General features: G+C 42.1%; 1 protein-coding gene across 1 annotated transcript in view; it reads left to right on the top strand.

The window, feature by feature from the left end:
* Nucleotides 1–24,381, top strand: part of adamtsl5 (ADAMTS like 5) — a 52,506-nt gene extending 28,125 nt beyond the window's left edge. Inside the window, exons 7-13 of the mRNA XM_039794130.1 lie at nt 1,338–1,461; nt 14,093–14,179; nt 15,344–15,507; nt 17,331–17,541; nt 21,525–21,647; nt 22,291–22,362; nt 22,483–24,381. Coding sequence (XP_039650064.1) covers nt 1,338–1,461; nt 14,093–14,179; nt 15,344–15,507; nt 17,331–17,541; nt 21,525–21,647; nt 22,291–22,362; nt 22,483–22,823 — 1,122 coding nt within the window. The 3' untranslated portion in view covers nt 22,824–24,381. The remainder of the gene's footprint in view (nt 1–1,337; nt 1,462–14,092; nt 14,180–15,343; nt 15,508–17,330; nt 17,542–21,524; nt 21,648–22,290; nt 22,363–22,482) is intronic.
* Nucleotides 24,382–27,015: the final 2,634 nt, after the last annotated feature.

Genomic DNA, 27,015 nt, shown 5'->3' with positions numbered 1-27,015 from the left:
CCGAAATTTGCTGCAGTTCACTCATAACCTCAAAAACATGTCAACCTCATGTGTGCGGAAAAGTCAGAGGAAGTCAGGAGTCATTAGGATTCCTCCTCTGGAGACCATGAATCTGTGAACCAAATTGCAATCTATCCAATAGTTGTTGGGATATTTCAGTGCGGACCAAAGTGGCGGACAGACCGACCGATATTGCTTTCACTTGAGCTGCGAGCAATACATATTTTCTTGACTGACTAATCAATTATTGCTTCAGTACTAGTCCAATCACATACAGTACCTGCTGCTAAAAACCAACTAAAATGTATCTATTAACCCTGAAAGACTCAATTAAGTTGATTTCTACACTCTCAAAGTTACATTAGCAATACTGTTTCCATGCTTTTAAAATGCTTGATCATATATTTATTGACTGGGATGACTGTGCATGAGTGTATGTGAGTATTTATGTTTGTATTTTTATACTTTTAGTACTTTTATATTTAGGTACGGTACAACGTATTTTGTTGTACACAAGCTTGTGCAATGTCTATACTATTCTACATTAACTTGCATGTTTGAGCATTTTCTGGTGTTTCGCAGGACCGCGGTCGCTCCCTCAGTGGGGCCCTTGTGCGCTCTGCTACTTTGTCATCGAGGATTCATTTCCTGTTTTACACACACAGATGCTTAGAGTGTTTTTTGTGTTTTTAGGGGCTTAGGGGGCTGATTATAGGTCCCCTAGATTGTTGCTCTCTTGCCTGGTAACCTCCCCCGTTGATTGGTTTGCTCTGGAGAGCGCGAGATGAAGAGGCCGGGGAAGAAAGCGGCCACCGTAAATCTATCTAGCTACAGGATTCTCCACACGCCATAAACCATGCAGCTCATCCTCGGTGCTCTTTGCTTTGACATTTTAAAGTTTACAGAGACAACTCTCCGGAACGGTCCTCCCTTCTTGAGGCCCTGAGCTGCAGTTGTATCCCAAAGTAAATGTTTGTGAGAAAGAGAAAATTGAAAGGAAGAAGAAGAGGAGAGAGAGAGAGAGAGAGAGAGAGAGAAAGTGGACAGAGTTGGATCATGGCAGAAGGATTTAAGGTGGCTGTACACTGTGCAGAAACAAAACATAAAGGAAAGGTTAGAGGTTGCCTGGGCTCTGGTCAGAAAATGTGTGAAGTCGGAGTGCAAAGTCAACACGCTGTCAGAGAAACAAGTTTCAGCAGAGATCTCCAACCAGATCAAACTGTTGTTTCCTAAACATTTGTGTATCTGTGTGTGTTTTTGTTATTGTGTGTTATTGTTTTTTTTTTGTGTGTTGTGTGTGTTTTGTGTGTGTGTGTGTGTGTGTGTGTGTCATACAGAAGCCCGGCTGTGACTCCATCTTTGGATCAAAGCAGCAGGAGGACGCCTGCATGGTGTGTGGAGGACAAAACACCACCTGCCTGCACCACAAGAGCGTGTACCAGAGCAACGGTCTGGAGGCAGGTAGGATACACACACACATAAACACACAAATTACAACACATACCCGCTACAACACACACATACTCACAAACACACGCATGCGCACACACACCGACATACACACACAAACACACACACACACCGAAACACACCAGACACACACACACGACACACATTACACACATGCACATACGCACAAACACACACACACACACACACCGACATACACACACAAACTCACACACACACACACACCGACACAAATACACATACACACACACACACACAACATACGCACACACACACACACACACACACACACACAAGACACACACACGCATGCGCACACACAACACACACACAATACACCAAACACACCAGACACACAACCACAAAAGACACTACACACATAACGCACAAACACGCACACATCGACACACACACACACACACACAACGCATTATACGCAGCACAAACCACATACGCACACACACACACACACCGACATACACACACAAACACACACCGACACACACACACACACACACAACACACACACAACACACACACACACACACACACACACACAAGACACACACACGCATGCGCACACACAACACACACACACATACACCGAAACACACCAGACACACACACACGACACAAGACACACGCATACGCACAAACACGCGCACACACACACATCGACACACACACACATTTATACGCACCACCACATACACAAAATACACACCGACATACACACACACACACACACACACACACACACACAACACACACATAACATACACACAACCACATACACACACACACGCATGCACACACACAAAACACACACACACGAAACACACCAGACACACACACAGGACAATAACGCACATCGCAGCACAAACCGCCACACACAATCGACACACACATTATGCACAAACACACGCGAACACACACACACACACCGACATACACACACAAACACACACTGACACACACGAGACTCACACACACACACACACCAACACAAATACACATACACACACACACACACAACACACACACATACGCACACACACACACGCACGCACGCACACCGACACCATATTATCTCCACCTAGAATCAAATGAGCAGTTTCAGACCAACATGATCTAGGGATCATTTGTTTTCCCTCCCAAATGTTATTAGTAATTTGTTTTTTATTGTTCCTGGATGAAAGGAAAATGTACCATGGAAACAGTTATGCCAAACAGAACCTGTTGGCTGCTTTCCAGGAAGAAATTCAGCTTCACAACATGTCCTCCAATATAACAGTCGTTAAGATTTCAGGGAGGAGGAGGAGGAGGAACACAGAGTTCTTCAGGCCCTGAATGACATTTTGGCTCGATGCCACCAAAACATTTTCTACCTACACTGGTACGGAGGCTAACAGAGGGTCGGACTGGTTTTACATCAGACATGTTGGGAGATGGGTTGGCTTTGTTTTGTCCATTGGCCTCCTATCAAAAAGAAACAAAATTATTAAAAGAAGAGAATATGAAGGCCCTGTTACTGTAATGCAAATTGGATAACAGAGTTACCAAAAACACAGTCCAATAAACAAGCTGTGTATGCAGGGCTTCATTTGAGCCAGAATACGCCGGAACATGTTCTGGATCCTCCGACGTTGGATCCGGAAACTTTTTTATTGCATCCGGCACCCCTGTGTCACAATGAAAAATTAATCGCCTAAATGAAAAAAATTAACTGCTGTTTGTGTAGCGTTCAATGTTGTTATATTTCTTGTTAGTCTTCATTCCCCATTGGAGTTACAAAAAAAGCTTGTGTTTGCATTTTCGATGCGTTTTGAGGTGAATTTTTCAGGGTAAGACGGAGGGGGGAGAGGGACGGAGGGAGGGGGGAGAGGGACGGAGGGAGGGGGGAGAGGGACGGAGGGAGGGGAGGCACTTCAACAGCGCGGCGCTGCACTTCAGGTGACACAAGCGCTTGTGCTGGTTGAGATTGCTGTTACAGCCTCGTTTAACTCAGGGGAAAAATGTCAAAAAGACAATAAAGTTTGCTTAATTTTTTCAAATACGCTGGCCAATCGGATCCCAAACAAGCAAAAACTGTATCTGCCGATCGAGAATGCGGAGACCACGGTGGGTTTTTTGGTTAATTTACAGTTTTTTCCAACAGCTTACACACAAAATCTTTTCATGTCACACGATTTTTGAAACCTCTCACTCAAAGTGCAAAACTACACAGCAAATCTCCAAAACCATAAACTATTTCTCAGCCTTTCACTCAGTTTTCAATTGCATAAAACACTTTCTTCAAAACATTACACACAATTCTCTACCTAAGACACAAAAATCTAACAGGAAGTGACTTGCTTTCCTTTTCTAAACACAACCAATCAAAATGCTACACTTATTTACCAGGGCACACACACACTCCTCACATTTGCAAACACATTATGTCATAACTGAACACTAACCAATCACTGCTTTAGTATAGGCCTATACATAGGTAAAAGGTCAGATTACCTGTTTTGAACAATGGATGCCAACAATAGACAGAAAGCAAGGGGAGGAGGAGGGAGAGACAGGGGACAACAACGAGGGAGGATGAGGAGGAGGAGGGAAGAAGAGGCAGAAGGGAGAGCCATCTCTAATGAGATCAGGGCCACAGTTATTCATCATGTGATCAACCACGGATTGACCATGAGAGAAGCCCATCTTGAGTAGCATTTACAGTGGCGTGCGCGTGCCCATACTGCATGCAACTATCTAATAACTATTTCTAATGACTTTGTTTTACACAGTGTATACAATCCGCCCCCTTCCTCTCTAGAACATTGTAAATGTAGATATAAGCCTATGAGAGACAAAAGAGCTTTAGATTTAGAACAACAGTGTGTACATGGTATATCCAAAAATTTACTATTATGAAAAAAGTGTTTGCCATTTGATGCAAATGCTTCATTTTGAGATGTGTTTATGGTATTTTGAATGCAGTGTTCCATTTTGAAGGAGATGTGAGTCATTTTGCATTTTGTGTGTGCAGTTTTGGGAATTGTGTGTAGAGTTTTGAAAAAAGGAGACATAGTTTTGAAAACGTGTGTAAGCAGTTGGAAAAAACTGTAATAGTCCGATGGATAATTGCTGCACGTGAAAACGATTGTTGCAGTGTATTTTTATTTTTACATTTCGCACCGATGCAGTGCGTGTTCTGAACTAGAAATAAACGTTGCCCTGATGTACACACAGCGTTGTTTAGGTTTTTTTAGTTAGAGAAGCTACGTAGGCAGTGTAATGTGTTTTTTTTGTTCCGTTACCTCCAACCCCCGTTTTGAGTCGCCGGATCCACCCCCCCCTCTGCGCTCCGGGACCTCCCACTTCACAAATGAAGCACTGTGCGTATGTGACCTGCCAACCCAGTCTCACGGCAGTTCGTGATGGCATCACAAAAAGAAATCTATTAGATTGTGATACCGTCATGATATTTTGAAGATTTTCGTGATGGGGAAATGTATTTCAATGGGAAGCATCTTTCGTGATCACAGCACGATTCTTTCTGCCAGTCGGGCTGCAGCAGAGAAGCTGGATACAGCTTTGCTATTATTGGTATTTTTAGCCCAATAACCGCTGTTTTACTCAACATTTATTCACCAGATCTTATCTTATGTATTTCTTTTAATGTTATTATTTCGGTCTTATTGCCAGGGAAGCTGGATTGCTTTGTTGTTTATTGATATTTTTAAAACTATAACGCTACATCTATCAACATTTATTTAGATGTTATCATGGTATGCATTTCTTTATTTTAATAATATTATTTCGGTCTAATTACCAGTGAAATATTACAGTATGCTGTAAGACAGAACACAGGCCGAGCGGCACAGGCCATATCCCACAATGCAATGCGGGCATTTATATCAGAGAATCGGACAGCGATCAGTGGGTCTTGAACGCCAGTATTGCTTCAATGTACGTATTTAATCAGTGGTTTTGTCACCAGCAGCAACAACACGTTGCTCAGTTTTGTTCCGGTAAGTTATGCACGTAATAACGTTTAAAAAAATCAGCTGAAGACTCCGGAAGTGACAGTGACAGTTACAGTATGAATGTAATGATTTCTGATGATTCCTAAAATATGGCAAAGAAAGAACACTTTACGAAATATGGAAAGGAAAAAGATGGATGTCTTTGCACAAGAGCAGTACACACAAGTATGCGCCAGTTGGGACGCCATTTTCTCTTAACTCCAATAACCATGTGCGCTCAGCAACTACCTATTATTTAAGATGTGCATTTACCACAATGAACGCGAGTTTCACGGGATTGCCCCACTTTGTCACTGCCGCCCTTCCTGCTTCTTACAGTGCAGACGTCTACTGCTTGCTCCTGCTTCTGCTTGCATATTTCTGCTGATAATCTTGCTTTTCCTCTGAGAGAAACTATGAGCAGCGTCTCTTGGATACTTATAAATCACTGGACTATACATTTTTGTAGACATAGTAGGCTACTGTCATTTTTGAACATTTTTCGCCGCGAGTGGGGCCTACCAATAGCTTAAGCCTGTCCTAAAGTGACTGTAGCTAAAGCTAATTAGCAGCAAGATGCCACCCTTCTCCATAGAGGACTACTACAAACTCCTTCAGAAGATTGCAGTTCTGGAAACCAAAATTTACCGGGTTAGAAGTAAACGTGGAAGTGAACAGATCATGTGGAAATGACACCACTTTACCAGTGACCCAAAACAATGGACAAAAGTATGCTAACACACGGCTAACTAGCACCAGCAAGACCACAACGAAACAAGAGGGCTGTGGAACGGATAATAAATCAACAAGTGGCAGTCCTCCCTGGAACTCTTTGTGGTGCAAAGCCTAAGAGTAAATCATTTTCCTGGGAAATGGGAGGACGACTAACGGGCAGAGCACAGCGCCCTGAGATTTGTGATATGACCGGCTGGCCTGCATTACCACCCAGGCAGAGCGCCTCTTCAACCCCTGTGCTTAGCAGGACACAGTCGTGGACAGCTGCAAAAGGGAAAATCAGCAACAAAATGCCTCCCCAACAACTGAGTGTGCAGGTGAAGAACAGATTTGCTCCTCTGCTGCAGGACCCTGGACATGACCTGGATTACGTCTCATCGTCACACAGCAGGGTAAGGACTGAGAGCAATTCTAAAAGTAAAAAGCTACAGGGAAAGCTAACAACTGGGCCCCAAACTCTGATTGTGGGTGACTCTGCTGTGAAAGATATTAAAAGCAGTAAAAACACCAAAATACTCTGTTTTCCCCAAAGACATGGTGTCTGACTTGGGGGCCCAAAGAATCCAGGATATCATAGCAGCACACCCAACTGTGAAGAACATTATACTGCATATAGGGTCAAATGATGTTGTAAAGCAAGAGTCTGAAGTGCTGAATCGTGACTTTATGAATCTGCTGAACGCAGTCAGCTCCCTAAATGCAAAGGTGTTTATCAGTGGCCCTATACCGCCAGTCAGAGGAGGAGCTGAGAGATTCGGTAGACTGTTGGCACTGAACAGATGGCTTTCAACTGCATGTACCAACAACCATTCTCTGCAGTTCATTGACAATTTTAACATTTTCTGCAGACATCTTTTTAAAGCAGATGGACTATTCCTTAACAAGTCAGGAGTAAAGCTGTTCACCTCTAGCCTACTTTACTTTCTGCGCCACACATCTGCTCCCTTGGCCAAGGACACGAGACAAGATGAACCAAAACAAGAGGAAGACACAACAAAGTGCGGCAGTGAGCCACCACAGCCCCCACCTGAGCAAAGATTTAACCATGGGAGACCAAAGAGCGGAGATGAGAAATCTCAACACCCCTTCTCACCCGTCCAACACTCCTCAAACCCCTTGGACAACCACGACAGCTTTGAGGACCTCTTTAAGGATACTCGCTCTCCCCTCTTTCCCCCATACCCATGTTGGAGTTCACTGACCAGATGAAGCAGCTGGTGAATGCTGGAACCAAGTATGCCCCCTTCCTTTCTCCCATCGTAAAACGCCAGGCACCTCTGCCCCCTCAAGGACGGCAGCTAACTCCTTCTCCCCAAACTGATAAGGATGCTTGTGTGCAAAATGCAGCAAGCGTTAACTGATATGGGCCGGGTCCAGGCTGCATGCCTAGTAGCACTCATGACTCTTTCCAAGACAAGCCTGGGCCCTGCGTATTAGGTTCTTCCACAATTTATGTTGTGATAGGTAATAGAAAAAGAATGGCGAATAAGCACGTAACTGCAAACTTTGGCAAATTTAACATCCATTCCTCGTCAGCCACAGTCTGTCCCAAAAAATGAAAACGCACTAACACTAGCCCTACTAAACGTTAGGTCTTTGGCGGGTAAATCATTTTTAATCAATGATTTTATTATCAAGCACAATCTTGATTTTATGTTTTTAACTGAAACCTGGTTGGACCATAATAACAGTGCTGCTGTTCTCATTGAGTCAGCCCCCCCTAACTTTAGTTTTATGAGTGAGAATAGAGTGAATAAGAAAGGAGGTGGAGTCGCCATTTTGTTTAATGACTCATTTCAATGTACGCAATTATCTTACGGAAATTTTGCTTCTTTTGAATATGTGGCTCTTCAGCTAAGATCCTCCCCTCAAGCTCTACTTCTAAATATCTACAGGCCACCTAAATACTGTGCATCCTTCTTTGACGACTTTACTGAACTGCTGTCTATAATTTGTATTAACTTTGACCGTGTAATTATTGCTGGTGATTTTAACATTCATGTTGACAACCCCCAGGACAGAGGGACCAAAGAACTGTGTTGTGTTTTTGAGAGCTATGGACTGACTCAGCATGTGACACAGCCCACGCACAATAAGGGGCACACTCTGGACTTGATTATCACAAAGGGTCTGAACATTCCCAAGGTTGTGGTGACTGATGTTGCTCTCTCTGATCATTCCTGTGTTTTCTTTAACGGCACTATCTCTGTGCCAAAAAGTGTTCAAACAAAGTTAATCAGAAAACGGTATATCACTGAAAACACCAGTGAAAAATTCATTCAGCTTTTCTCCTCTTACACCGCCGCCCTTACTGGGGCCTCAGTCACTGAGCTTGTAGATAATTTCAACTGTAAAATTACGAATGTTATTGATGCTATTGCTCCCACTAAGATCAAAGCTGTCTCTGGTAAGAAAAGATCTCCATGGAGAAATTTTATAGTTGTGAGAACAGAAAAAAGAGAGTGTCGAAAAGCTGAACGCAGTTGGCGAAAATCTAATCTCCAGGTCCATTATAACACTTATAAAGAGAGACTTCGCATTTATAATCTGGAACTAAGAAATGCAAGGCGGTCCTTCTTCTCTGACATTATTGCCAGAAACAATAATATTCGTGCTTTGTTTGCTACTGTTGATAGATTAACTAACCCTCCAGTACCAGTAGCATCGGAACTGTTGTCTACCAAGGCTTGCAATGACTTTGCCTCCTTCTTCACAGACAAAATTCAGAAAAATTAGACAAACAGTAAGTGCTTCCATATCAAGTACAGGATATGTGTTGTCACAGTGTGCATGCAAAACAAATTCCAACATGACACAATTTCATACAATCAACCTTTAAAACCTGGAGGACATTATACAACATCTGAAAACCTCCTCCTGTTGCCTTGATATTCTACCAACGGGTGTTTTCAAAAATGTTTTGAATTGTTTGGCTTCAGATCTTCTACAGATTGTAAACACATCTCTGCTCTCTGGTATCTTCCCACAGGCCCTGAAAACTGCAGTCATCAAGCCACTCCTAAAAAGAACAATCTAGACAACGACACTAATGAGCAACTATAGGCCAATATCAAACCTTCCATTTTTAAGTAAAATCATAGAAAAAGTGGTTTGTCAACAACTCAACCTTTTCTTATCGTTAAACAACAGTTTTGATGCCTTCCAGTCAGGTTTTCGACCACACCACAGCACTGAGACGGCTCTTGTTAAAGTCTTTAATGACATCCACTTAAACACAGATAGTGGCAAAATTTCAGTCTTAGTATTACTTGATCTCAGTGCTGCATTTGATAAGGTAGACCATGACATATTGCTTGACCGATTGGAAAACTGGGTTGGTCTTTCTGGCTCAGTACTAAAGTGGTTTGAATCCTATTTAAAGAATAGGGACTACTTTGTGTCTATAGATAATTATACATCTGAGCATACAAATATGACGTGCGGAGTTCCCCAGGCGCTCAGCTCTGAGGCCTCTTCTGTTCAACATCTACATGCTTCCACTGGCTCAGATTATGGAAAACAACAAAATAAGTTACCATAGTTATGCGGATGACACCCAAATTTACATAACCTTATCACCAGGAACTATAGCCCAATACAACAATTAAATATGTGCATTGAACAGATTAATGACTGGATGTGCCAGAACTTTCTTAAATTAAATGAAGAAAAAACGGAGGTGGTTGTTTTTGGAGCAAAAGAGGAACGATTGAAAGTCAGCACTCAGCTTCAAACGACAATGTTAAAAACAACAGACAAAGCCAGAAATCTTGGTGTAGTCATGGACTCAGACCTGAATTTTAAAAGCCACATTAACATAATTAAAAAATCAGCCTATTATCACCTTAAAAATATATCAAGGGTTAAAGGACTTATGTCTCAGCAGGATCTGGAAAAACTTGTCCATGCTTTTATCTTCAGTAGACTTGACTACTGTAACGGAGTCTTTACAGGTCTTCCCAAAAACTCAATCAGACAGCTGCAGCTGATTCAGAACGCTGCTGCTCGAGTCCTCACTAAGACCAAGAAAGTGGATCACATCACTCCAGTACTGAAGTCTCTACACTGGCTTCCAGTGCCTCAAAGAATTGATTTCAAAATACTTTTACTGGTTTATAAATCACTAAACGGTTTAGGGCCAAAATACATTTCTGATCTGCTACTACATTATGACCCACCCAGACCTCTAAGGTCGTCTGGGACAGGTCTACTTGTTGTACCCCAGAGTCAGAACTAAACAGGGGAAGCAGCGTTCAGTTTTTATGCTCCACATATCTGGAACAAACTCCCAGAAACCTGCAGGTCCGCTGCAACTCTCAGTTCTTTTAAATCTAAGCTAAAGACCTATCTTTTGATGTTGCTTTTCTTTAAATAATCTATTAACTTTAATTTCTTATACTGCACTGTAACTTTTATTCTTATACTGCACTATCAATTTTATTCTTGTCTTTTAATGTTTTTAATTTGTTTATTAATGTTTTTAAATTGTTTTCAATTGGTTTTAACTGCTCTTTAATGTTTTATGTAAAGCACTTTGAATTGCCCTGTTGCTGAAATGTGCTATACAAATAAAGCTGCCTTGCCTTGCCTTGCCTTGCCTTGTCACGTCACCTGTCAAACCTGCCCGCTCACCGAACGCCGTGCAACCAGTAACCAGTAACATAGCTCAAGCACGGCGTTCGGCGTTCAACTGGTCGTGACTGTTTTCCCAAGATGGCCCCCGCCTCTATACGTGAACAGTATTGCCTTTCTAAACTATCTTTTTAATAAACTGTCTGTACACTTACAAAGTTCTCAATGCTTCAGTTTACATGTAGGGACCCTCATATTACCGTGGAAGTGCGGTGCTATTTTGAGCCTTGTTAGTGGTATAGAAATAGAGATTCCAAAATATGCTTCCCATTGAAATACATTAGTTTAAAGGCAGACTGTGTAACTTTTAGCTGCAGCTGTAGTTCCAATGAGACAACCTGTAAGGGGACCGAAGCGGCAACCTACATGCAAATGCCTCTGTACAAGGATGTGACAATGTTATAAATGTTATGACGTTACTTGACATTGTAACTTTCTCTGCACTGCTCCGACTGCATTCCCTGTGTACAGTTCAGTCAGAGACAACTCTGTCAGGGAACTGATCATTATAATAATACAGTTAAATTTGGCAGAAAAGACTCTGCTCTTAGAGGCAGATTTCAAACGTACCATTCATTTTAAAACCCTCTGCATGGTGTGGTAAATGCTCATCTGTTGTTGATATGTGGTTATCTCCCCCTTTCCACTCCATCTGGGTGAATTACTGACACACCTGTTGAAAGTTGGAACATGTTTGCTTTATGCCTGTAAACTCTGCAGAGATGAGCCAAAAAACTGAGAAAGAAAACGATGCAGATACCTGCTGTGCATACTGTTACATGTCTGTGGAGGAGAAGATCATTATTGCAGTTCATGGGATCCCTGTGTTGTATGTCCATTCCCTCCCAAGATTACAGATCCAAACAGAAACAAAGTGCTGCTTGGCATAAAGTCGTGTGAATTATGAATTTCGTAGGTTACTTATTTATTTGGTTTGCTAACCAGCAAGCTAATTTCTTATTGAAACAGCCTCAGCAACAAGAGAGAAAAGGTGGAGGCGATGTTGTGGGATTTGTGAACTAGTTCCAGTTCTGCAACAACTCTCTACAGTCTGGAACTAAAGCTAAGTTGGGACAGGTGAGGAGAGGTCCTTTTCAGAATCTGTGATTTGGGCCCCGGGCCCCTCCGTAGTTTATGAAATCAAGAAGCGATGCAGCAGTAATGTTGTGGATGGCTGGCAGAAACAAACCTCCTTTTAAGATAATTTTTTGGGCTTTTCTGCCTTTAATTGATAGACAGACAGCTAGGTGAGAAAGGGGGAAGACATGCAGGAAATCGTCTCAGGTTGGACTCGAATCCTGGACCTCTGCGTCAAGGCATAAGCCTCAAAGTATACTGTATGTGCGCCTGCTCTACCCACTGAACCAACCCGGCCACGAAAAGGGTCTTTTTAATGGCAAGATTCCTTTCAAATGCCTTCCAGATTGTTCTCTAGACAAGACTGAAGTTGTTAGCGTGTACTGTCGATGTGAACTGAGTTACCACCGTAGTACAAGTCTTAAAAACCACTTGCTGGCCAAGCATACGCCGACAGGATTTGTCAGTGTTTTGGATTGTTGCAATAATAATAAACATTTGCATAAAGCAAGAAAATGTTGTCTGCTCCCATGTTGATAAGAGGTTAAACAACTTGAACAATATCTCATTTAAAGTACATTTAGAACAGATGAAAAAATGTGCAATTAATTTGCGAATCATCGCGAGTTAACTATGGACATTCATGCGATTAATCGCAATTAAATATGATTAAATATCGATTGACAGCCCTAGCTTCTAACACTCGGTAAATAATCACTTAGATTGTGAAAAGATAGAACAATGTTGGCAGTGATGTGTAGAAGGGAAATACAATTGAATTAGGTTGGATCAAGATGGGAAAGGAATCTCCTTTTGATCCTGTGTTGCCCTCTACTGAGAATTTACACAAATTGTGAGATTTAACACACACGTATCACACACGAACAGAAAGTACCTAACACCTCTGGCGTGCGACTTGGCTCTGTAACAGTAGCTTCTTCACACAGCTGTGTGTGTAGGCGGAGCAAAGTGCCGGCCATAATGGCTCAGATTGAGCAAGAAGAAAACAGGCTGATAATAGCTGCTCTGTTTGGGCGACCCAACAGCCATGGGAGGTTTTCTCTCCTCCTGCAGCTGTGTTTCCCAACGGAGAGAGAACTGATGGAGGGTGGCTGCACAACGTCGTATCTCACCAGGTCAAATACCGACGGCCTCGAGCTCATCGCTGCCTGTCTGTAACTCTGTAGCCTCAGTCACAGCACTACATCTTCATGAATCTAAAGCCCCGGGGAGGAACCTCGTGAATAGTTCCTCTCTGAGATGTGTTACATGCTCCTCAGAGGCCGACCGTAATGAATGGAGTTCATCCTGCGGTTACTTTTCACTCCAGAGCAGCAGGGGAACCATTGAGTTGTCCCAGCCTCTTTGTTTTTTTTTCTTGGAAGTGAAATATCACACTGTAATGAATGGGTGTGCTTTCGGCTCATTCATAAATTGTCTCTCTTTGTGCTCGTAAACCGATCCTGTAAAGCATTCATCACAGTTAATCATTACTGACATCATAGATTTTGATTGTTTTATAATGACAGACAGTCGAGACTTTGCAACCGCATTGTGATACAATATCAGCGTTTGGCAAGATCTCTTCTCAAGAACATCATTATCTGATAACTCATCCAGATTATTTGCGAGTAACTGATATGATATCAGTTACTAATTGCTGAAAAATGGCACATAATGACTTAGCGTGCTGTTCAACCCTGAATATAAAGTGCATAGTACAAAGTTAAGGCCTGCAGCTATCTATTAAGTGGTTGTACTTGTCAAATCACTGAACTGTAATAATTGTACAGTAAAATGTAAAGAGAGCTGTTGCTGAAAATGCATGCACAACTTTTCAAAGATCATTCATGCATATGTGTTTTTAAAATAATATGAATACCCACTACAGTATGTGCTGCAGGTTGTGAGCAGACCTAGGTCTAGTTACACCTACTTGACACAAAGTTTTTTTCCTTCATTTAGATTCAAACAACTTTAAATAACTTGAATTTAAAAGCCATCTGAGGCGTTTCCCTTATTGGCATCACTTTTTGGTAAAGCTTTTTTCAGTGTAACACGTGTGCCCCAAGGTTGTAAAAAAACTGACTTTTCCTTTAATCATGTGAAGTAAACTCATAATTAAATTCATATTAAAACCAAGCCTCTCACTGAGTGTCTCTGTTTGCCAGGGGGACCTTTTGGATACAACGAAGTGGCCATGATTCCAGCTGGAGCCACTCACATCCGAGTCACTGATAACAGCAGGAATTATCTAGGTAAGATTCAGCCTGTCTCACACACACACACACACACACACGTGCACATACAGGACACCTGGGCTGCCGTGTATATCAGTTCCAGCTTTCTGCAGAAGACCCACGGCTGCAGTGTAAATCAAGCACTTAAAGTAATTCCTAGACTTACTATTACTTCCTCTCCCCAGAGACAGGAGGGGCTCAGCAGTCCCATCTGGCCTCTGGTCCTGCTGTGTGTTTTCCAGGCAACATAATAACCAAGGGCATCTATTCTTATCCTTGTTTATGAGACCAAAATAAAACGGGCCCCGAAATGGTACACACTGTGGCCTTGAAAGGGACGCTCGTAAAGGCTTTATCTGACCACTGGCTCAAGGCAGGTGAAAGTACTTGTTTCCATTTCATGTCATGGAAAATCCCTCTCCCACCACTGAGGAGAGACAGCTGCCATACATAGCCAGCTGGCATATTTCTGATTCTGGCAGCCTGCCTTTACTTCAACATGGCCCACTTATATAGAGAGCTAATTGTTGGCATTTAGAAATACTAGTGCAGTGCCCGTTCGAATCGTGCCGATTGCTTGGCCTATCCAAACAACATTACACTCCACACTGCGCTTCCTTGGGTCCTGGGAATTACATCTGCCATGACTTAGTTGCTGGAGTACACGCATCATTTGCTAACAGCTAGCTATTTGGGACCAGGCTATTTCCGGTAACAGTAGCGTTAATTATGAAAGTTACATCGCCGATGCTTGAAATGTTTGAGGTTGCTACAATGTAAAATCTCCGGTCTCTCTTTCTTCATCTGTTCTTGAATGTTATGCAGCGAGCGACAGAGAGCGAGCTGTACCCAGCATGCCATTTGGCGGTGTAACAGTTAATAGGGGTCCCCTCTCAATACACGACACAGTGTGTACATAAAGCACTACTAATAAATATGTCCTGTTGATCTCAAGAGCTCGCACTCAACAGTGCACTTCCTTGGGTCCTCAGCAATACTACCGCCAAGTGTGAAGTCGATTGGATGAACGGTTGCCGGAAAAAATCAAAGGACAGACATACAGATAGTCAGAGACTCCTTCAATTTTAGTTAGATTTGACTGACTTATCAATACTGAATAACACCAAACTTTTCCTTCCTTCCTTCCTTCCTTCCTTTCCATTACCCTCATCCCTCATCCAGCCCTCCAGAACGGTCGCTCCCAGTTTGTGATCAACGGTAACTGGAAGATAAGCATTCCAGGCGAGTACAATGTAGCCGGGACGAAGCTGCTGTACCGGCGCTCTGCAGACACCTGGGAGAGCTTCGAGGTACCAGGACCCACCCAGGAAGACCTCCATCTAATGGTGAGAGCTCCAAGATAACTTTAGTTTAGAACTTTAGAACTTTCTTTCTAAAGTTACTGGAGCAGAACAGTTTAGTCATCATCTGGTCTCAGGAGCTGGAAGTCTCTTGACATTTTGTTGACTTTGCATGGTCTACTGAAGTCAATTTTATTTACAGTATATAGCCCTTTTCACAAATCACACATTTGCATCAAGGGGCTTTAGAATCTGTACAGCATTAGACACCCTCTGTCCTTAAATCCTTGATTCGAATAAGGAAAAACTCCCCAAAAAACTTTAGCGGGAAAAAAGGAAGATACCTCAGGAAGAGCATCTGAGGAGGGATCCCTGAATGACCAGACATGGCAATAAATGTCTTCATTGTAAAGCCATTGTGAAGTGTCAGTAAAACCAGGTCTACTTTATTGAGGCCATTCTGGTAAGTCTGTTTCATCACAACCAACCAGTAGGACACCATTGGGCCAGGCAGGCACCAAAACCAGTAAAAGATACACACATTGTTCTTTCCTGCATTGTGCAATAAAATGGTAAATACTGCTTATTGTTAAGCATGTCCCAAGGTACGAAAAACAGCAGGTTTGAATTAATAACTGATTGTTACCATTCAGACCCTGTGCAGGTATGTGGCTCAGCTACCAAACAGCTGTTAACTATTGCTTCCTTCTGAGATACCGTAAGAATACTGTTAGAGTCTAATTCTAGACACTTCTAGACCATTCCTCCCAAAACACTGGTGAGCACAGAAAATAGTTTCAGATTCAAAATAAATTCTCGACACTTAAAAAAGTAGTTGATAAAACAATGACACATTTATTGATTGATTTATGATAGAGATGATATCAAGCTGATCTGGGCATATTTTAATGGATCTGTATCGGCTAAAATTAAACCGCATCAAATGCCAATCCTTTTGTTACTGTAGTCTTCTGCATTTACATACACAGACTCACTTAGCTTAAATGCTAATGGATCTGTTATTTCTCTTTTTACCAGCAAAGAGCAGTGTTCAAAACGTTTGGGTAGCAGCTTCTCATTTGTAGCCGGCTATCTCAGCTGTCGCCAATTACGTTGAATGAATAACTTGAGACGGACCAAAACCTTTTGTCTGGTTTGTGCGCTCTCTGCGAGCCAGATTTACTTGAGAAATCACTCTGTAACACCACTGTACTGAGTGTTTTTCTGCAGGTACCCAGTCTTAAAGGACAGTCTTAAACAAACTTGATAGCAACTTCCCTATTCTATTATACAATCTTAGATGAAGTACGATTCGAAAGCTCCAGAACAGCGCTAAAAGGCCTTGTGGTGATATTGTTTTTGTCTACAGAGAAAATAGTTAATGTGTCCGTAAAGCAAAGAAAGATGTTTCTAGGAGCTGGCCTGATGGCCAAATGAGGAGTAAAATCAAACAAAGTTAATATACGCTATGAAATTTGACTTCAGTATTATATAAATGTTGATTCATGCAGTTGCAAAGTTTAGGCCTACCCTTAACACTACTGTACACTTTGAGGTCCTACCTGCTTCTTTACTTGATTTTGGTTTTAACATGTGAGCTATTTGGTATCACATTTTGTATTGTTGTTTGTTATGTACTTTTTATTTATGTAGCCTAATGTTGTCAGTCTATGTATGGAGGCAGATTTAAACCATTTGCCTTGGTTGAAAAGCAATTTGGGTCAACTTATGTTGTTTTAAATGTGCCGTATAAATAAAGATGGCTTGACTTGACTTGACTTACACTTTAAGGCAGGTGAAAATGGAAAAAAATTATTCAAAACCTGTCCAGGCCAGTCTAGATGTTTCCATGCTGTCCTTGTGTTCAGGTGCTGGCGACAGACAGAAACCCGGGCATCGAGTATGAGTACTGGCTGCCCCCAGGCCAGTACGCCCTCCACCATGGGGGGAGGAGTCCACTGCGCCAAGCTCACCACACTGCCAACTACCTCCCCTGGGATCAACCCACCACCACAACCGCTACCACCACAACCACCACCACCACCCGGCCTCCTCCTGTCACCACCCAACCCCACTGGTGTAAGTCCAGCCTCCAGCTTCATTATACCACCCTTAGTCTATATCCAAGACCTTCCACTTTCGGGATTGCCCCGTTGCCGCCGGAAATTCCGCAGTATGTCCTTTTTTTCGACCATATTTCTGTTACTTTAACCTTTCTTTGTGTCGGCATTTTAAACTCCGGTAGATTCATGAGGACTATGGTTAACTTCTCCTCAGATCTCTGCAGGGTAAATCCAGACAGCTAGCTAGACTATCTGTCCAATCTGAGTTTTCTGTTGCACGACTAAAACAACTTTTGATGTTCCACCAAAACAAGTTCCTTCCCGAAGCTATTTGCCAGCGGCACTGGGGCTCCGTGCAGCACTTAGCGCCGCCCATGACAATTGTGATTGGTTTAAAGAAATGCCAATAAACCAGAGCATGTTTTTCTCCCATCCTGGAATGTTGTGTGGACAAGCCAGACCCCCCTCTGCAGCTCCGCAGCATTGTGGAGGAAGGTTTGGCAAGGCGAGACAATACCACCCTTAGATATATTCATAGATGAAAGCTTTGTGAGTTTAAAGGCTTAAAGGTATAGTAAGTGATGTTAATCCAATACACTTTTTGTCAAATTCAGCGAATATCTCCTCACGATCACCTAGGTCTCTATTTTCTGTGTGCGATGAAAAAAAATCATAGCGGAGTTTCTGAAGATGGGGGTTTGTATTTGTTTGGCCGTTGAGTTTAGATATCAACAATCTTTGCGCAGCATTGCTTACTGCACCTTTAATTCTCCAAAATCTCTGTTAATACATTATCTACTCCTCCTCATGTCAGTCAAAACTCAATTGGAAGGGAAGAACTCTAAGAACTAGCAGACATTAGTGTTCATTCATTTCAATGAGGCCACTGTTTTGGCACTGCCAGGCTTCTGCAAAAACAAATGCAGATGATAAATGGCAACTGTTTACCTGCCAATCATTGCAATGGAGAATAAAATGATTGTCGTGATAATTTGTAAATCCTGTCCGTTGGATCTGTTATTCAAACTGGACATCCTGGATAGTATTTACATCAACCCTTAAGTACCTGAAGCAACATACCCCTACTGACACAGTCCCTTGGGTTTTTTCACACAGTTCTGTTTTCAGTTTGAACGCCCGGTAAATGCAGTTAGCCCCGACAGTTTCTCAGTGTTCCCTCAAACCCCTGAAGCTAAACTTAAAAAAACAAAATTCCATTTAAGTAAAATTCCAGTTTCATACAACCTGGATGTTATTTTCGTAGTGCTGTTCATCATTTTTATCACTAAGAACAACATTTCACTCAACAAGTTAACTGCTGAGATCTGAGGACAACTTTGAACCACTGTACTGTACTAGACGTGTTTGGATAATGGAGATAAACTGTCGTATTGTTTACAATCTGTCTGATTGTCTGAACACTTGTCCCATCAGACTTTATAGCTGTTGTAGCGATGCCGCTTTGTTCCCACATCTCATTCATTCATTACAGTGTTATCATAATCGATAGGAATGATGGCCCATAATGTCTATCAGCTCACGTAGCATATTCCAAGCGGTTTGTAGCTAAACGATTGCACTGGGGGGTCCAAAACTCTTGCACCTTAACACGTTATGCTCAAGGTGTTCCTCACTGGCTTTGGTCTACAACATGCCAACATGATCGTGGAAAATATTAGGAGGTAATGAGGGAAATACTAAACCTTTGGAGCCTGGAGAAGCTGCACATTTGGAGTAATCTGATTATGTATCTGATTTTTGGAGCTAATCATATATGCCTGTCATTATCAGTAGTTTTGGGATCAGGCTGACCTTACCTGAGTAATCTATGTTTTTGGCGTTCCTACAACCTTCAATGGAGTTTCAGCTGACATGGGTTTGGTAGATGATGACTGAACTTTAATTTTAGGGTGAACGACTCCTGTAAGAGAGAAGTATTAAGATAAGCTGTGTATGAGTGCGTTTTATTGCCTGTACATGAGTAGTAGCCTGGGAAAACCCTGACGAACTTCCGGCAAATTTGAGATTTGCTCTGCAAGTCAGTCTAGCCAAAAGCCCATTCAAGCCCATTTCCAATTTTTCCAAATCAAGGCACCAATCACAACCATTGAGGCGGGCTTTACACGATGACGATAGCGCAGCGAATGACGGCCACCGAAGCGCAGCAACCCGTTGATGCCGCTGTCGCTGCTACGTCACCCGGATCCTTGGTCTGATTGGTTGAAGAACTATCCAATTGTGCCCAGAGGCATTTGAGCGGTTATAACTGAGAAGGGTCTGGTGTCAACCAGGCTACATGAGTAGAGTTTGACCCGAAGTCTGCAGCAGCAGCACAGTGATATTTGGAGGAAGTTTTAGAATTCAGTCAGGATTGTTTCCTCAGCATTGTGTTTCAAATACTCTGGTCATCTCGGTCATATTGAAATCATTGCACACCCTCACAGGTGTTTTCTGTCATTACTAACAAGAATGAGCTAACAGGTGCAACAAACTAACAGGAGAACGAGGGAAATGTCAATCAATCACTTGTCTGTACACGCCCACAAAAGACCTGAGAGGAGATCCAATCTGGCGCAAAAAGTGTGTTGGCTGATGGGTTAAAAAGGACCCATCTTCAGGTCACATTTGATTTGAAAGTGTTTATCTGCGGGCTGAACTGCTGAAGCTGAGGAACGCAGCTGGTTTATGTCTCATGATAAGCCTGCAGTACACATGTGCTGAATGTCTCCCTAAATACTCACTTTCACATGGAAATCTGCAGGCACCCTGAGGACTTGTGCCTTCTGTCAGAATCTATCCAATACTGTAATAAATCTAAGTAGCCTCTCTGCAGATACTTTCCAGCCGATGGATTCGTGCCAAACACAATCTGACTCTTGTTGTTGCCAAAAAAAATTTTTGTTGTTGATTATTTGGTAACAAGGTGAACTTTCCAGTCGCTGAGTCTGGTCATGATTTTTTTTATGTTGGGTAGGATATAATGAGGTTAGAATGATCTGAAAGACAAGGAACTGTGTAATAAATCAATGCAGGGGTTTGTATTAAATCTATTTGTGATTAACTCACCAGCACAATATGAGAGACGTCTGTTTGTTTGTTTTTTTATTACTATCAGAACAAGATATCCAAACAAAGAATTTCCTGTTTTCTCCAGTCTGTTGTGCAACATATTGAGATGAAGTGCGCCTGCAATTTTGTAACATTTATTTTTGACAGAAGGTGGTCCAAGTTTCTCATTAGTACTTTTGTCGAGCATGGCCACTAACTGAAACCAGGAGCTTTGTAACTGCAGATCTTCCAGCTCGCTGGTGATTTGCAGAACTAAAATGAACACAAGCAAACAGGGCCAAAATAAGTGATACATTTATATTTTAAGCCAGAACACAACATGAAATATGTTCTTAGCATCCAAAGTGGAAGAAGACATTCCTCTACTTCTTTTCTGGTGTAATTGTTTTTGTGTGTGAACATGCATCATTCATTTTTGTGGAAAGCTCTTTTAAAATGTGGCAAATTTAAGTGTCTGTCGTGTTCACGTGAGTTAAGTCCCACAATTACAGGTTTAGAGATCATCCCTATTTATCCTAAATTTGCTTGATTTTATACTTTTTGTGTCCCACAAATGGAGCGGCTGCTGACAGATTGAAAGAAATGTGAACAAATCGTGCATAATGGTGCGACAGCTTTAAAAACATGACGTGTGTCAGTGCACTTGTTGCATTGCTGCTACTAAAATACATTAATGTAATTTGTCTCAGAACTGTCACAGTGTATTTTATATAATACATGGTTAGAGTCAGAAATGTTCAAATCCAACACAAAAAGAGCTTTTAAATAATTTCAGTAATATTAAACTAATTTCATTACAGTTCACTTTGAAAACATGGCTTATTCTAAATTGAACCAACTGTTTCCAACATGGCTGACAACACTGTGTGTGTGTGTGTGTGTGTGTGTGTGTGTGTGTGTGTGTGTGTGTGTGTGATTTGTGTCTACTAGATTTAAGGCCTGTGAAGCCGCCCCGCCAATCTCCCCAGCACAACCGCCGCCAGCCCAGCCTGCCCCGCCTGGAGCGGCGGGAGGAGAACCACAGAAACCTCCTGCCTCAGCCTTCACCTGGAAGTATGTTCGACATTTTCTCCAAACAACCCACCCTCACAACAAGCTAAGCCCGGGCCAACTACGAGCCAATAATCCTTAAAGGGATGCTCAGATATTTCGGAAAAATAACTGTCGATATTAACCTTTTTATATGACGCGAGCAAGCATGCATATTCCTCAACATGTCAAAAGTATTGTTTAAGGCATTGGTTGTCAAACTTTTTTCAAAACTGTACAAAAAAAAAAATTTTACAAGGGGGGGGGGTATTTTGTAAAAAATGTTTTTATCCAAGTATGACTTGACCAGCACAAAAGATTTTTGGTATAAAAAAATTAATAAATAAACCTAGTTACTGTATATAAAGAGGCACAATACAGTCTGCTTTACTGAAACAACACTATTGTAACTGAAAACCACTTCAATGCTATATTTCAAATGTTTAGAATCACTAAATGCATTCATTGATGTCAAATTATTTTAGGTATTTTGCACAACTATAATTATTTTTAATTAACATTTGCAAAACTTTAACGTAGCCCTTGCAGTACTTCAAAGTAACGCTAGGGGTACGCGTACCTCCTTTTAAGAAACACTGGTTTAAGGTATGTTTTGTGATACCATGACTATTTTTGTGAGCTTGTTTCTGCTCGGTTTCTCGTGCAGGGCATTGTGGGAAATGTCGGCGAGTTAAAGGGCGAAGGGAACGCCACAGACAGTATTGCCAGAAGGACTTTGGTGAGTCGAAACCTTGCAGCGTTGCTGCTTTTAAATAAGTTGTGATAGAATGCTCACGTCAACATATACATTAAAATATCGTAACAAATTATTTTTATCTAATTATTTGTTTCCTGTCAGTTTTCCGGGCCCGAGTCCTCGGGAAGCTGTACAGAGGCGAGGAGACGCGTTATGACGTCCAGATCATCCACACGTACCGGAACAGCTTCCGCCTGGAGCACCGCGAGTTCTTGTGGGTCCCTAATGTGTGTGACTGCCCCCACCTGGAGGAGGGAAGACAGTATATACTGATGGTGCGTCGCCACATTAACTATGAGCACACGCTGAACCGCATCCTGCTGGACGAGGAGAGCTACGCGGTACCGTACAGACCCAGGGAGGACGAGCTGCTGCGGCCGCTCGAAAGACTCTGCAGCAACAGAGGACCCAGACAGCCGGCAGAACTGACAGGACGAGTGTAGAGGCAAACATTGGCTGAATCTCACTCCCCTTAAATTGCATCGCCTGCTCCTCCCCTTGCTTCCCCTTCCTCGCGTCTTAGTCCGTCCCACCGAGGAAGCATGGGAGAGATGCGAGGAAATCGCGCGAGGAGAGAGGAAACGAGGAAATCGTGCGAGGAGAGGGATGAGACGTCCCTTCCTCTGAAGTAGGGCTGCACGATATGCTGAAAATATGCGATACTGTTGTAGAATATCGCGATAACGATATTACTTGCGATAAATGAACAGATATTAAAGGGTACTCAGTTCTGCAGTTCTGCTGCTTTCAGTATTCTTCTAAAATACAACCAATGGCTTGTTGAATTTAAAACCAACAAAAGGAAATCATCGCTAACATTCTTTTATTGAACAAATTGAACATTGAATTGAATATAAAAGGTTTCATTTTAAAGTGCAGTTTTCTGCTGATATTTTTCAACCAACACAAAAAATATCTGCGTGTCTTTCGCAATATCTTGCACCGTTTCACAATATGTATATTGCACCAGTTGATATCGCAATGACGATAATAATAAAAAAAACGATATATTGTGCAGCCCTCGTCCGAAGCATCACATGAATTCGTCAGCTGTGTGGGCGGAGTTAGCAACGGCTTTCAGCTGCACGGCTTCCGGGAAGGCTGCTCTCTGCATCCTCGCTCATATCTCCTCAGAGATCCTTTCTCTATCCTCGATCCTCGGGGCAGGAGCAAGAGCTTTGAGACGGCTTTAACAAAGGAGGGCCAGACCCACCTCGGGTTCAACAGAGGAGCAAGGAGCGAAGAGCTATCCAAGAAGAGAAGTGAGATTCAGCCTGTGTGTGTGTGTGTGTGTGTGTGTGTGTGTGTGTGCGCGCGCCTCAGAGAAGGAAGCTCATACTGAAGCTTTATTCACTTCCTGTGTTTAATTTTTTTTTGTTTGACCTTAAAAACACCATCAGACTCCTGTGATCCATATGATGGCCTGATGAATTCCAGAGTGGCGTCACTGGAGAGAAATGACAGTTGGATCGTCCACGGACAGTTTCAGCCTAATTTGAAACCCGCCACATTAAGAAGCCAAAAAGACTCCACCTTTATTTAAAAGCCTGACCAGCTTACTGTAACATGTAGAGCACTTTAGGTGGATGCCCGTGCCCACCTTTAAACACATACCAAAGAGAAGAACATTGACTGAAATGGCCTTTTTCTTGATTGCTGTTTTTTTCCACAGCTATCATTTCATTTTTTTTTTATATAATACTGTATTTCTGTGTGTGTGTGTGTGTGTGTGTGTGTGTGTGTGTGTGTGTGTGTGTGTGTGTGTGTGTGTGTGTGTGTGTGTGTAAACTTAAAGGGAAAATCCACCTCAAAACATGACGACGAAGAGCGACTTAAATTCAATGACATATCCAGCAGCTTAGTAGAGTTGGGATAGCAGAAGTCTATATCGACGACGTTCCACTTCCGGGATTGTTCAGGTGCCGCCGGAAATTCCGCCGATTGTCCCTCTTTTTTTGGCCAAATGTCCGTCCCCTTCCTCTTTCTTTGTGTTGGCGTTCTAAACTCCGGTGGATTCATGAGGACTATGGTTAACTGCTCCTCAGATCTCTGCAGCTAGCTAGACTATCTGTCCAATCTGTCTTTTCTGTTGCACGACTAAAACAACTTTTGAACGAACACATGTTCCACCAAAACAAGTTCCTTCCTGAGGCTACTTTGCCGTCATTGTGCCCTGCGCTTAGCATCGCCCAAGACGATTGTGATTGGTTTAAAGAAATGCCAATAAACCAGAGCACGTTTTTCTCCCATCCAGTAAAGCTATGTGTGGACTAGCCAGACCCTCCTTCGCAGCGCTGTGGAGGAAGGTCTGGCAAAGCGAGACTATGATAGCAGCAAATGTTTCAGCGATCTAAAGAAATATTAACAGTTATTGTTGGGTGCCAGTCCCTCAAAGTTAAAGAGCGAAGCCGTCTTTGTAGAGCTGACACAATATTAGTCTCGCATAGCCAGACCACCGGCGCTGGAGTACGGTCTGGCTTGTCATTCTGGTATAGGAGGAAAAAAAAAAAACACTGGGTTGTTTGCATTTCTGTTTTTCATTTCAACCAATCGCAATCCTCTTGGGCGGCGCTAAGGCCTGGATGCAACGGCAAAATCATAGCAGAGATAGCAGAAGGAGAAGAATCTGTTGAGAGAAGCGCCAGATTTCAGGCTTTATCCCAGCACTGTACATCCCGTAAACAAGGCTACCGTAATCTAAACCTAACGTATCATTAAATGACGCCAGTGTTAATATGATGAAGAACATTGAGGATATCATTTAAAGAAAACGTTAAAAGGGGAATTTTCAGCAAGGAAAAGTATTGAAATTTGGACGTAGAGGTGGATTTTTTTCTTTTAGTTTTAACTCGAGATATAGTAACAACATATTGCTTCACGATATATTTATGTATAAAGAAAATAAGCTTAAACCATAACACATTAACTTGTGTGTCACTTGTTTAACGTCTTTCATAGTCTCTGTGTTATAGTGTGTTAAATCCGGTCTGCTTTTGTGAAAGAGATTATGAAATATACAGTATTTTATTGCGTGGCACTGATTAGCTACAAATATACTAAAGTATAATTTGACTATAATTGTTTTGAGAAAACTTGCAGTCTGTTGAATAGTCAGTTAACTTCTGTGCCTTGTGTTATGCATTTGATATATAACATTTCCTCTAAAACCTCAGCTACATGTGCCAAAATATTGTCTTTGTACATTTTGTCCATAAAGTGAATGATGACCCACTCTTCTTAATATAAACTTATTGTAGACGTTCACAAAAAACAACCGTTGTGATTGAATTTGGAATTAAAGGATAAGTACCGTTTTTTTTTCACCTTGGGCCCCATTTCCCCATGCATTTATGTCTAATAGACTGATGTGAACAAAAATCTTTGAATTTGGTCCAGAATTGAGCGAGATAGCAATGACGGACCGGCGCGAACCGAGCTACAATGTAACCTAATGGGGCAATTGTGAAGCCTTGCTTTGTGTCCAATAAAAGTTTTTTTTTGTGCTACTGACAGGCTCAGATTGTTACTAAAAGTGTCTGACAACAATCATCGATCTCGGCACGTGATTTTTTTATCCGAAGACAGCGGTTTGGAGAGTGAAACGCGAGACGAGAAAAAGGCGTTCAGCAGTCTGTTGTTTCGGAGTAGGCTACAGAAATGAGAGGCTCCTGTTTACTATAAATAAAATTGAATTGAATTGAAAATTGAATTGAAATCCTGTTATCAAAAGATTTGAAATGTAACGGCTCAATATTTAAATGATTTCGACAGTGTGGATGAGGTCGATATAAAGGCTATAGTCTGTGGATGAAGTAGCATATATAGCCTATATATATCGCGCGGTCAATAGGCTATAATACATCCATGGTTTTGTGTTATCTAAAATATTTTCAATTAAAAAACAATGGTTCGTATTTGCTCTGTTGATTAGAGGAGGGAAATCCTCTGACGTGGTAACACAGCGTTGTGTCCGAGGTAGATATCTGGCAGCAACAGCTCCCACTCCTGAAAACATATTCTCTGGGCATATAGGGGCACAGCACCCACGGGAGCACTCCAAATATCCCGAGCCCCGCAGCCTTTCAGCCGCTGCTTCACCTTCCTCCGCTCGGCCTGTCTCGCTTTCTCTCTTTCTCTTCATCCGTAACGTTGTAGCTTACATGAATATGAATAGCCTACATGTGGTCATCGAACTATATCGACCTCAGTCTATTAGACACAAATGCATGAGGAAATGGGGCCCAGTTTGAAAAAAAACGGTAGTTACCCCTTAAAGCAACACCAAAGCACTTTTCCTCTTCGGTCCCCCTACAGGTTGGAAGCGGAATTGTGTCCATTATGTCTCCTTCCAACAAACAGATCCGCCACCCGATCTGGCAAACTTGCATAGTGCGGTTATAGCCGATAGAGGACCGCAAAGCGAATGCAGAAGTGCCGTTCACCCTGTTACGCGTTGATGAACCACTGAAACGATTTTGGAAACATAATTTTAAGGTACAAAAGAATCGTTGGCGTTGCTTTAAGGCTGATTAAAACATTTTAAAGTGATTTTTGTTGTTTGACTTCAAAGCTGATTAAAACATTTTAAAGTGATTTTTGTTATTTGAGTTTAACAAGCCAGACATGAGATCAACA

Source organism: Perca fluviatilis, chromosome 3 (genome assembly GCF_010015445.1).
Source record: "Perca fluviatilis chromosome 3, GENO_Pfluv_1.0, whole genome shotgun sequence".
Taxonomy (NCBI): domain Eukaryota; kingdom Metazoa; phylum Chordata; class Actinopteri; order Perciformes; family Percidae; genus Perca; species Perca fluviatilis.
The sequence above is the reverse complement of the archived record's forward strand: the minus strand, read 5'-3'. Positions and strand labels throughout refer to the sequence as shown.